General features: G+C 48.1%; 1 protein-coding gene across 3 annotated transcripts; it reads left to right on the forward strand.

Moving 5' to 3' along the window:
* Positions 1-377: 377 nt before the first annotated feature.
* LOC123121577 (transcription initiation factor TFIID subunit 10) lies at positions 378-5,764 on the forward strand. 3 transcript variants are annotated; one of them, XM_044541599.1, is made up of 7 exons: positions 378-729; positions 1,090-1,260; positions 1,336-1,400; positions 1,683-1,745; positions 1,888-1,945; positions 2,053-2,103; positions 5,040-5,764. In XM_044541599.1, the coding sequence occupies exons 2-7, from the start codon at positions 1,123-1,125 to the stop codon at positions 5,118-5,120; spliced, it is 456 nt and encodes a 151-aa protein (XP_044397534.1). In that variant the 5' UTR covers positions 378-729; positions 1,090-1,122; the 3' UTR covers positions 5,121-5,764. The 3 variants fall into 3 exon arrangements, with proteins under 3 accessions (XP_044397534.1, XP_044397533.1, XP_044397532.1); XM_044541598.1 differs by having other exon boundaries at positions 379-729; positions 1,028-1,260; XM_044541597.1 differs by having other exon boundaries at positions 380-729; positions 1,055-1,260.
* Positions 5,765-10,621: the final 4,857 nt, after the last annotated feature.

Genomic DNA, 10,621 nt, shown 5'->3' on the forward strand with positions numbered 1-10,621 from the left:
CGGATCAGGCAGTACGTAGCAGGGAGTAGTACGTGGGTGTCTCTATTAAAAGACTTTGTAATCAGCTGTGTGTTGAGAAAAAACAGAGAAAAGGCACAAGTGTGTGCGGTGCCGCAAAACTCCCTATGCGCTCTTCTTCTACCTGAAGCTCTTGTGTGTGTCCTTTCTTCTTCCTCCTCGGGTTGCTCCAACAACTGCCATCCATAGTGGAAGCATGGGTGAGCATGATGCTATCATCAAGGAGATTAGACTACAACAACTTTCTTTTCAATGTAATTTTATTTTCAAAGGTCGTGCGAACAATCTAGAAGCACATAGACTAGCCAAGCATTCTCTTTATCTGGGTCCGGGGCGCCATGTATAGCTGGGCCAACCCCAACCCCACTTGTATCCCACACCGTGTGGACTTTGATAATAAAAGCTTGGTTCTACTCAAAAATAAAAAATAAAAAAATCGAGCCAGCCGCTCGTTTCCCGTCCCGACCTCCCAATTTCGCCGTCTCCCCGCTCATCGCTCGCCGCTGGCCGGACGCCCAGAGCCGCAGCCTCTCCGTCCCGCCCGCTCGGCGTTTGGGGCTCGGCAGCAGCCGCGCCACCGCAACTGTGCGGGCCGTGCCCCTGCCTCTGGCCGCCAGGCGCCCCTGCAAGCCGGCGCACGCGGCCCACTCCGCACACCGGCGCTCGGCCGGCAGGCAGCAGCAAGCCAGCAACCATCCTTGTTGATTTGAGGTACCAGTTCAGCTCGTCCCCTGCCCATTCGGCCATTCCCCATTTTTAGATTTAGGGTTTGCTCTTCCCTGTGCTACCCACCATCCAGTACGTAATTTGTGTTCAGTTATGTCATTCTATGAATTTATGATTGATAGAAAGTAAATTAGTTAGAACGTTTATAAGTCTTCTTTGATGCAAAACTGAGACTTAATTGAGAATTTTAGTATGCTTGTAAGACCATATTGATCTATTTCTATGTGGTATTGGTAGTTAGTTAGAACGTCCACATGTCATATTTATTGTCAATGTTTTTTAGGAGAATCGCCCTGTTTTCAAATCCTAGATCCGCCACTGTCGTCACTCTTCTCCACCACTCAGACCCAGCATAGCAGCAAGGAAGTGGACGGGAGGATGATGGGAAGCAACAACCCCAGCGGCGCAGGCGGAGGGATGGCTCCGGGCATGGGGGCGGGCAGCAGCGACGGGCGGCACGATGACGAGGCCGTACTCACCGAGTTCCTCTCCTCCCTCATGGACTACAACCCCATGGTACGCCGCCGCCGCCGCCTGCCCTAATCCCCTTTTGTTATGCTGAGTTCCCTGTTTGACTCGGTGGCGCGGCAGATTCCGGATGAGCTTGTGGAGCACTACCTCGGCCGCAGCGGCTTCCACTGCCCCGACCTACGCCTGTGAGTACTCCTTACACCTCCAATTCCTCTCCCGAGAAGACTTCATGTCTGAATCGGTACTTAAGCTGAGACCCCCTTTGCTGCTCTAGGATAATCTCGAACTGGAATTTGCTAAGCATAGTGATATATGGAGCCACATAGAGGTTTTTTAGCACGTTGTTGTTTTAGTCTGAGAGAAATTGCTAAGCATAGTCTGAGAGAAATCTTCAACTCAGGTGATTATTCGTCCACATGAATGACATGTTTTTTCTTTCTTTTCTTTCCTAATTTTGTGGTATGCAGTACAAGGTTGGTTGCTGTAGCTACTCAAAAGTTCATTTCAGACATCGCAAGTGACTCCCTTCAGTACGTGAACCCACAACTGCACTAGTTCGTTTTTTTACCTCAATGCAATTTGTCTATTGGTGTCAGCATGGCATAACATATAGCAATTGTAGTATATCTTGCACACCAATTTGATATTGCACTATCCTTTCCCTTGAATTAGGCATTGCAAAGCCAGGGTTGCAGCACCTATCAAAGACAACAAGAGCAAACAACTGAAGGTGAATTTACTGCTTAATTAGAAATTCCATGTTACTTCTACCATGAAACCTGGCATGCCATTCTTACTTCTTATGGCTTACTGATGACATGCTTTATTGTACTTCAGGATAGACGTCTTGTATTGACGATGGATGATCTTTCAAAAGCCCTGCGTGAGGTAAACCATTTTTCTATTACATCTGAGTTTTTGTTTTATTTTTATATGAAACAGCACACCATTTACTTCCTTATTTCTCATGTTTGAAGCCCACTTATTTTGTTTGAACGCAGAATAACACTCAGCCAGTTACATTCTTAGGAGTTGTATCCCTGCACTGATAAATCCGTTGAAAATTACTTTGGATGAATGGCTTTAGTTGATCCTTGTAGACCAAGCGGATTGCTCGATGCGGGTTTTTTCTAAGAGGCAAAAATCAAATTCATATGGATTCAGTTTTACGTGTTCCAAGCTTCTCACAGCTCACCGAAGTTCATACTAACAAACTGACCAATCGGTGGCAGCTAGGAACATCTTACCAGCATACCAGTACAACGGCACCTTACATGAAATCAGCATTTAAGCTCCTGACACTTACATGTCTAATTGACAAACGATTTCCTACAGTTTTGCCTTCTAACCATGTTTTGGAGGCCATACTGGTGGCAGCTCCTTAACATTGAGTTATAGGGCAAGAATGAACTACACAGACATCTACTATTATGGATATTGCACATGCTCCAAAGCAGCCAAAGCATACAAGGGTATGAAGAGATAGCAATATATATATCCTGCTCTCTGTCTTGAACAGATGAACTCAATTGTTTATTTCCGCCCTAATTAGAAAAGCAGTTAAAAGAAAGGGAATCTGAGTGATACTACAAAGGTTTAAATCATCTCCCAAGTAATATGGGGAACGGCGCAATCACTAAAGATTACGTGAGCAGAAAAAGCAGTCTACACATGTCTAATCTAACCACCATACCGATACAGGTCATCAATATACTCATACTTTGTCACAAACACGACCTGTTTAGGCTAAAACCCCAGTTATTTGGTGGTTATCACAGATGCATACCACGCTAAAATCCACCCCATTCATGTATCATATGTTTGCAACTGTTGTCTGTACAAAGAACAAGGTGGTGCACCAGCCTGTGCTACTGAGAAATGTGCACCACAGAGCACTGTTCTAAAAGATGTCCGACTAGTGGAACACACTCTCACCTCACATGTTCAGCCTACGTAGGTAGCCGACTAGTAGGTGACGAGACTCTAGCCTCTAGCCTCTAGGTGCCACCCCAACCCCCACCGAGTGCCTAACACCTTTAGGCCTCATTTGGTTGCACAGGATCCCTCCGGGATCTCAGACTTTATCCCTGGGCACAAAAAAACCCACGAGACACATTAACCCTGGAAATCTATATGGCCGTCTCGGTACATCCGGCAAAAATTCCTCGTCTTTTGCCCTCGAGTCGGACGCCTCTACCTTCCCTTCCACATGAGTCTGCTTAGTTCCCCTCTCTCTATTGCCGGCGCCAGGGGCGGAGCCAGGATTTGAGGATAGGGGGGGCCAAGCCGTCAAGCCAAGCTACTAATAGAAGTGCAAAAAAGTAACTATCATAATATTTCGCTTCATGATATAAAAACGACACTAAAATTATATTAGCTTAAATTCGCCTCTAGGATTACCAATAAGATCAAATATTTAATAACTTGAGCAGAAGAAATCTTAGCTGCTAATTCTCTTTCAATGTATATTATAATGCAGTGCCGAAGCAAGTTAATCTCCCTTTTACTTTGAGAATTGAGAATTCAAAGCAACGTACATGCTTAAAAAGGAATTGATCTTTATTGTGTTTGACGGTAATTTTCTCTTGATAATTGATGAACCATAAGTCTTGGAATTGACATCACATATCACACAACCAAAAGAACTAAAATCTGATTTATATTTATTTCAAGTACAGGATCAAAATTGAGAGAGATTAGTACTACTCCTTCCAGCCCCCTGTAACTGACGCAACTCATTCACTATATAAAAGATGTCCAGACAGTAATATGTAGTTCTAACCTTGGCTAGATGCATAGTGCTTTTGCTGGAGAAGAATTGCAGCCAAAGAGATAGGCACTTCAGCAGATCGGCCGTCGCGGCACCGGCCTTACTAACTCTGATTGCGGCTGAGGCGTAGTGCGTTTGCTAGATGAGTATGAGGGCAGGAGGCAGCAGGGGCGAATGGCGGCTGCAGCACAACAATCTCGCAAATCATAGGTTAATCACTGAGAGCTGCCGCACTTGACGCTAGGGCTAGGAAACTATAGCGGCCGAGGAGATCACCTAGGACTGGCTATGAATGGGCTTCCTCATGGGCCTTTCCCCTTTTTTCAGATTAGCGTTACAGAGATAGGGGGGGCCAGTACACGTAATCACATAAAATTATCCCTGATTAACAACATACATGGCAGAGTTTACTCGATCATTAGGGGGGGCCAGGCCCCTGCTCGCCCCCCCTTGTCTCCGCCACTGGCCGGCGCCGCCGCTGCCGTTCTGTGTACATGCGTCTGCTTCTCTCTTAATTGACCTCTGCCACGTCTTCAGTGTTGTTCCACGGGAGGGTTCCTCTTCCGATGTCTTCCCCAACAAATTTTCCGTGATGAGGTGTTCCAGATCCGGCGATGAACCAGAGAATGTGAGGGAAGTTTCGCCAGAGCAGCTACAATGCAGTAGACTACAACGAGCTCGAACATGGCAACAGCGAGCTGCGCCATCTTGTTGGAGATGCTGAAGCAGGCTCCTCGCATGCTGACGCTTCGTCAGTTGTTGAGAACGAGCTGCCCCAGTTCATGGCACCTTCTCTTTTTTCTTAACTTTTTTGACGTAGTATTCGCTAGTGCGGAGTAGGGGTCCCCCCCCTCTGCCAAATGATGACAGGGAATGGATCTTCGACGTGGTTTTCTCTCCCTACGTTATTGAATGACCAGAAAAAAAATCTCACCCGCACTTTGTTTGCCCTGGGTGTTATTTCCCTAACGACCAAGCCTTAGAGTTTCTGTGTACGTGCGAGCATATGCTTCATGTTCTTTTGATTTTATGCCTTTGTACAAATTTCTTGCAGCATGGTGTTAACCTCAAACATCCAGAGTATTTTGCGGACAGCCCATCAGCAGGGATGGGCCCTTCAACAAGAGAGGAGTAGAACAATCACTTCTTCCCGTACCAAGAAATGCCCTTACAAGTTTATGTACCGTTGCAGCAACATAACATTATGAGCATCTACGCGATGGCTGTTCTTTATGTATTATGGACCAGCAGTGTGTGGTTGCCACCATTTTGATGCTTATCAAGTTCTCCAAGTCACCCCCTATCTTGGATTGATTGCATCTTGAAACTGTCGATCACATGAAATTGGCTTTGTGTAGCGGGTGAGTTTGATTCCTGATGGTTGGCTAGTATGGCACCCATGGAAACTGGAGATCAGATAGACCTTAGCTTATCTTCAGCATCTAGTTGCAGGAACATAAGTCAAAATTGCGTACTACGTTCTATAAGAGAAGTCATATTCAGGATGCAATCTGAATTTCGAGACACAACGCTCCACGAAAAGCATCGGTAAAATATGGCAACACACTGAAAGGAACAAGGCATATTCTGCTGTTGACTTGTTATCCAGAAGCAACTATTGCATCAACAACTATCACCTCCTCCATATTGCCATGACAAAGACTGTCTGATTGTAAAACAAATTGCGTGTGTTTAAATGAAAATTATCGTTGCAAGGATACAATCCAAGCACCGGCCCTTTTGGAGGGTTTCCAAGTTTATATAGTTCTTATTCATCAATCATTGAATGATTGATTTATTAGTGTGTTCTTGTCATGGCTAGCTATTGGATTTACCCTTGGTTTTGTCAGTTTGTCCATACAACAGCACGTCCAAGACTTCAAAGGTCGCCTCATACTTCTATCAATCGTTCATACATGGTTGACCTTGAGTTGTTAATTCGTCAAGCAGGATGCAAATTTCTTACTCACTGTTTCAATAAGGAAAATTTCTTGTTCGTATCTTCAGAAAAAAAACTAATGTTTTCAGTGCAGCTGGATTTTTGAAAGCGACCAGCCCTAATATCATAATTAGGCCACCAACCAACTATCATGCATTATTACGAATCCTACATATTTATATGCTGGTCACACCCCGGTTTCATTTACAATTTCTACTGAATCAAGTCATTGATGTTATCACTTGTGTGGACTTAAAAAAGAAGATAAATTCTTGACTTAATCGCGGATATTTCTGCCGCTGATGATACAGAGGAGACTTAACAAAAGATGGCCGGCGCAATGATATGATTTAAGACACCAATAACGTAGTAACTTGCGTGTACTTTATAAGGTATTATAATTGTTTGAATACAAAACAAATTCACTAATCATGTCATGATTTGACAGAACAAAACAAAAGGAGCTATGTCATGTTTTGTAGCTTTGCGAGGTCAGAAGGAAAAAAGATCAGTTGGTTTACCTCAAGTGTCACGTCGGAATGAGTTAAAACACTTAGATCCTCATGGTTAACCTCTTAAGAAATTACCCTGATTAAGATGCATGCACGAACACTGACCAGCTAACAGTAATGTATTCGACAAGAGGCTAGCAAGTGGATTAAGAGCTTTTGACTTTACTGTCATATTCATCACTTGGCAAGAGATGATGACATGGCCTTATGCCATGAAGTCATGCATGAAGGTGCAGCAGCCTCTGCATCCAATCCAAGCACCTTTCTTGTCTGCGTGCTAATCAAGCCATTGTTAAAATATATGTCGAATATATGTGTGTGAGTTGTGCTGCAGTTGGACTTGTAATTAGCGAAGGTTTAGCTGTTTGAGTCGGAAACATGTAATTTAGAACTATTATACATACAAAGTCACCGCGAGTAGGCAAAATAGACTAGACATCATAAGTTACAGGCTGATAGAGATCATGAGAGGGACGGTCCGGGCGTCCGTGTATCATGTGATTTGCTACAATGGAAGAAGGTGCGCTTATAATCATGCCTCGGTGATGTAGTCATGCATGTTGATGAACCTTGTTAACAAATGTTGATGTCCATTGCTTGTGCTGTGTGATTGCTTGTCCTCGATGGATCCACGTACACCTCAAAATTAATTATTCTAACATCCATGACGGCATGATGATGAGAGGACAGAAACTAATCAGACGCCGATCCATGGATCCATGCGGAGACAAGACAAGGAGAGAAAAACACCCACATCCGCAGCCACTTTAGCTAGCCACCCTGTGATACGATCCATGCATCGGCTTGGCCAAGTCGTTGCCGCTTTGCTCAATCGCTTTGGAGTAAACAACACGGCGGGAAGGCGGATCGCTCGCGGTCCGGCCACATTCCTTTGTGGAAAGAAATGGCAATGATCCCCGCCTTTCTCCGGCGCCACTTTCATTCTTTCAAGCCCCGGGAACCGGACCAGGTCAATGTGGGCGTGGCTCCTTTTGTGCCGGCCGGCATCGGGGAAAAGCGCTGGGTGTTCTCATCTGGTGTTTGTTGTGGTTGTGGCCTTTCAGGCCAACTTCACCGCACGACCCTAAATCGTACGGGTCTGTCCGTTTGAGATAAAACGGACAAATCAGACGTCCCAACGCGCGACTCTATCATAAAAAAACGTTCATTTCTGATCCGTCTCGACCCATCCTCAGAGCAAAGTTGGTCTGGGTTTGGGTCTGGAACGGACACGGACGGACGAATCTTGCGTCCTCCTCGTCCGGGCAGTGTCCTCTCCATGTGAGGCCTGACCCACCCGTCATCCTCTCTCTCCTCTGGCCCACCATGCCCACCCACCATCTCTTTCTCCACCTTTTCTCCTCTCTCTCCTCTGCTCCACACACACTACCCATGCCGATACACGCGGGCGCGGGCGGGCACATGGACTAGCGGCGCGGCTGCCGGCGCGCGCACGGGCGAGGCGGGGCGGGGAAGCAGGCCGGCGCACGGGGCGGGGCGCGGCCGAGCTCGAAGCGGGAGGAGCGGGGCGCGGTCGAGCTCGGGGCGGGGCGGCGTGGGCGAGCGCGCGCGGCGGCGAGGCGAGCGGCGACGGCTGCTGCGGGCGCGGGGCCGATGGGTGCGTGGGGCGCGCGGCGGCAGACAGGGGCATGCGGGCGGCGAGGCGAGCGGCGACGAGGCAGGGGCGGGCCGGCACGGGCGCGCGCGCGGCGGCGAGGCGAGCGGCGACGAGCAGGGGCGGGCCGGCGCGGGCGCGCGCGCGGCGGCGGGGCGAGCGACGAGCAGGAGCAGGGGCCTGCTGCCGGGCCGGCGCGGGCGCGCGTGGGGCTGCGAGGCGAGCGGCGACTAGCAGGGGCGGGCCGGCGCGGCGGGGGCGCGGGGCGGGCAGGAGCGGCGACGAGCAGGGGGCGGGCCGGCGTGGGCGAGCAGCGATGGCTGCGACGGGCGCGTGGCCGAGCGTGCGGCGGCATGCAGGGGGCTGGCTCGGCGAGCGAGCGCGAGCGGCCATGTCGGGCGCGGCACGGCGACGAGATTCCGGGGGCGGGGGATGCAACGGACGTTTTGGGTCGCTCTGCCGCGGTGGGCGCCTCAAATCCAAGCCGGACACGCATGTGCGTTTTCGTCCCTATTGCCATCCCAAATGGACGAAATCCGAATAAAACGGACGTTCGTTTGGGGTCGTACGGTGGAGTTGGCCTCATTTGAAATCCGGTACTGCCACCTGCATTCTAGATCCTCCTTTTTCGCCTCCAAAGCGTTTCTATGGTTATCATCCGGCTCTCGCGTCTTCTCCGGAGATTTCACCACTTGTGTCCGAAATTAATTCACAACATGCATCCTATTGTGAGTTGAATGGGGGTTTACTTTTGCCACAACAAGAATTCACCATATGTCCCCGCAGAAAAATAATCACCATATATAACAAGCAAGCGTCGTATTGTAACAAACATGCTTGCTACTACTCCCTCTGTAAAGAAATACTATAAGAGGGTTACGGAGGGGCACTAGCGATTGACATAGTGGAAATTATGCATGTTCACCACAATATGCTATACTACAATTTTCATGCATGTTGACTTGGATTTGATTGGCATAGTGGAAATTATGCAAAGCTGTCAATGACAGCGATTACAACACTTTGGTGACACATTTGTCACGGCGTATTACTTGGGTTAGTATCGTTTAAGAAAGCGATACTAGCTAGTGTTCTCTAAAAAGAAAAGAGGAGAAAGTGATAGTGATCTTGTCCGATCCTCTCATTTCTAAAGGGAAAACAACTTGACAAAGTTTTCACATGCATGGCCAATAATCAGGTCTGCACTAGTACATGTGAAGTACCAACTATGCGGACAGAAACGTACTAAAAATTCGGTAAACTTTTTTCTCTGTTTAATTTTCCAATATCTTCCTGTTTATATACCCCTACGACTCCTGCCGACGAGAGCTCCTAGCGGAGGGTTCCTGCCGGTGCTGGATCTGCCTCGCCTCCCGTGGCCTTACGGCCATGGGTGTGTGGTGGATCTTGGCCCTTGCCGGTGTGAGGGTCCCTTCTTCGTTTTTAGATGTTTTTCAAGTCTGTTTAGGGTTTGTGCCCTGCTCGAAAAGACGAGGCGGCGACAGCTTTCTGAAGGTGAAATAAGGTTCTCTCATTCAGCCTCGCTTCTGATGGTGCGTCAAGCGTCGTTGGAAGGCGTGCGGAGATGTGTATATGTCGGATCTCGTGAGATTCGGTTGGCGTTTCTCTTCGGTGGATCTTCTTGGATCTGTTCTTTCTTTGTCTACGTTCGTATGTCTACAAGTTGGATTCTTTCGATCTACGCTTCTTTTCATCAACGACGGTTGTTGTTCTGGTGTGCTGGTCCTCTGGGCCTAGCACGACGATTTCCCGACCGTCTATTACAACAAGGTTTGCCCGGCTCTGTGAGAGAGGGGCGATGATGGCGTCGCGCCTTCGCCTGGTTCCAGTGATTTAGTCGTCGCTAGGTGGTCTGCAGACTTGGATGTATTTTTTTCTTACTTCTCATGTTCTTTATACTGCCATAATGTTTGATGAATACATCAAAAGTTTGTTCCGCAATAAAATAAAATAAAATAATGTACCTGATATATGTGCAAACATCCATCTGTGTTACAACATCATGTCTGGCATATTTTCAACGTCAGTATAAAGTCGACACTAGTTTAGTATAAAGTTGTAACTAGCGGAGGGTTCCCTGCCGCTTCCTGCCGGCGCTGGATCTGCCTCGCCTCCGGTGGCCTTACGGCCATGGGTGCGTGGTGGATCTTGGCCCTTGCCCATGGAGGACTCCTCCTTCAGTTTTAGATGTCTTTTCAAGTCTGTGTAGGGTTTGTGTCCTGCTCAGAAAGACGAGGCGGCGACGGCTTTCTGAAGATGAAATAAGGTTCTCCCGTCCATCCCCCATTTCGATGGTGCGTCAAGCGTCGTTGGAGGGCGTGCGGAGGTGTGTCTCTATCGGATCTCGCGAGATTCGGTTGGCGTATCTCTTCGGTGGATCTTCTTGGATCCGGTCTTTCTTCGTCTGTGTTCGTGTGTCTACAAGTTGGATCCTTTCGATCTACGTTGTTGTTCTGGTGTGCTGGTCCTTTGGGGCCTTAGCACGACGATTTCCCGACTGTCTACTACAACAAGGTTTGCCGGGCTCTGTGAGAGATGGGCGATAACGG

This window comes from Triticum aestivum, chromosome 5D, assembly GCF_018294505.1.
Source record: "Triticum aestivum cultivar Chinese Spring chromosome 5D, IWGSC CS RefSeq v2.1, whole genome shotgun sequence".
NCBI lineage: Eukaryota > Viridiplantae > Streptophyta > Magnoliopsida > Poales > Poaceae > Triticum > Triticum aestivum.

Bases quoted from the DNA above. Each gene is read 5' to 3' on its own strand.
- LOC123121577 (XM_044541599.1), top strand. From the start codon at position 1,123: ATGATGGGAAGCAACAACCCCAGCGGCGCAGGCGGAGGGATGGCTCCG. The intron at 1,946-2,052 runs GTGAATTTACTG...ATTGTACTTCAG, and splicing joins ACAAGAGCAAACAACTGAAG to GATAGACGTCTTGTATTGAC. The intron at 2,104-5,039 runs GTAAACCATTTT...AATTTCTTGCAG, and splicing joins TTTCAAAAGCCCTGCGTGAG to CATGGTGTTAACCTCAAACA.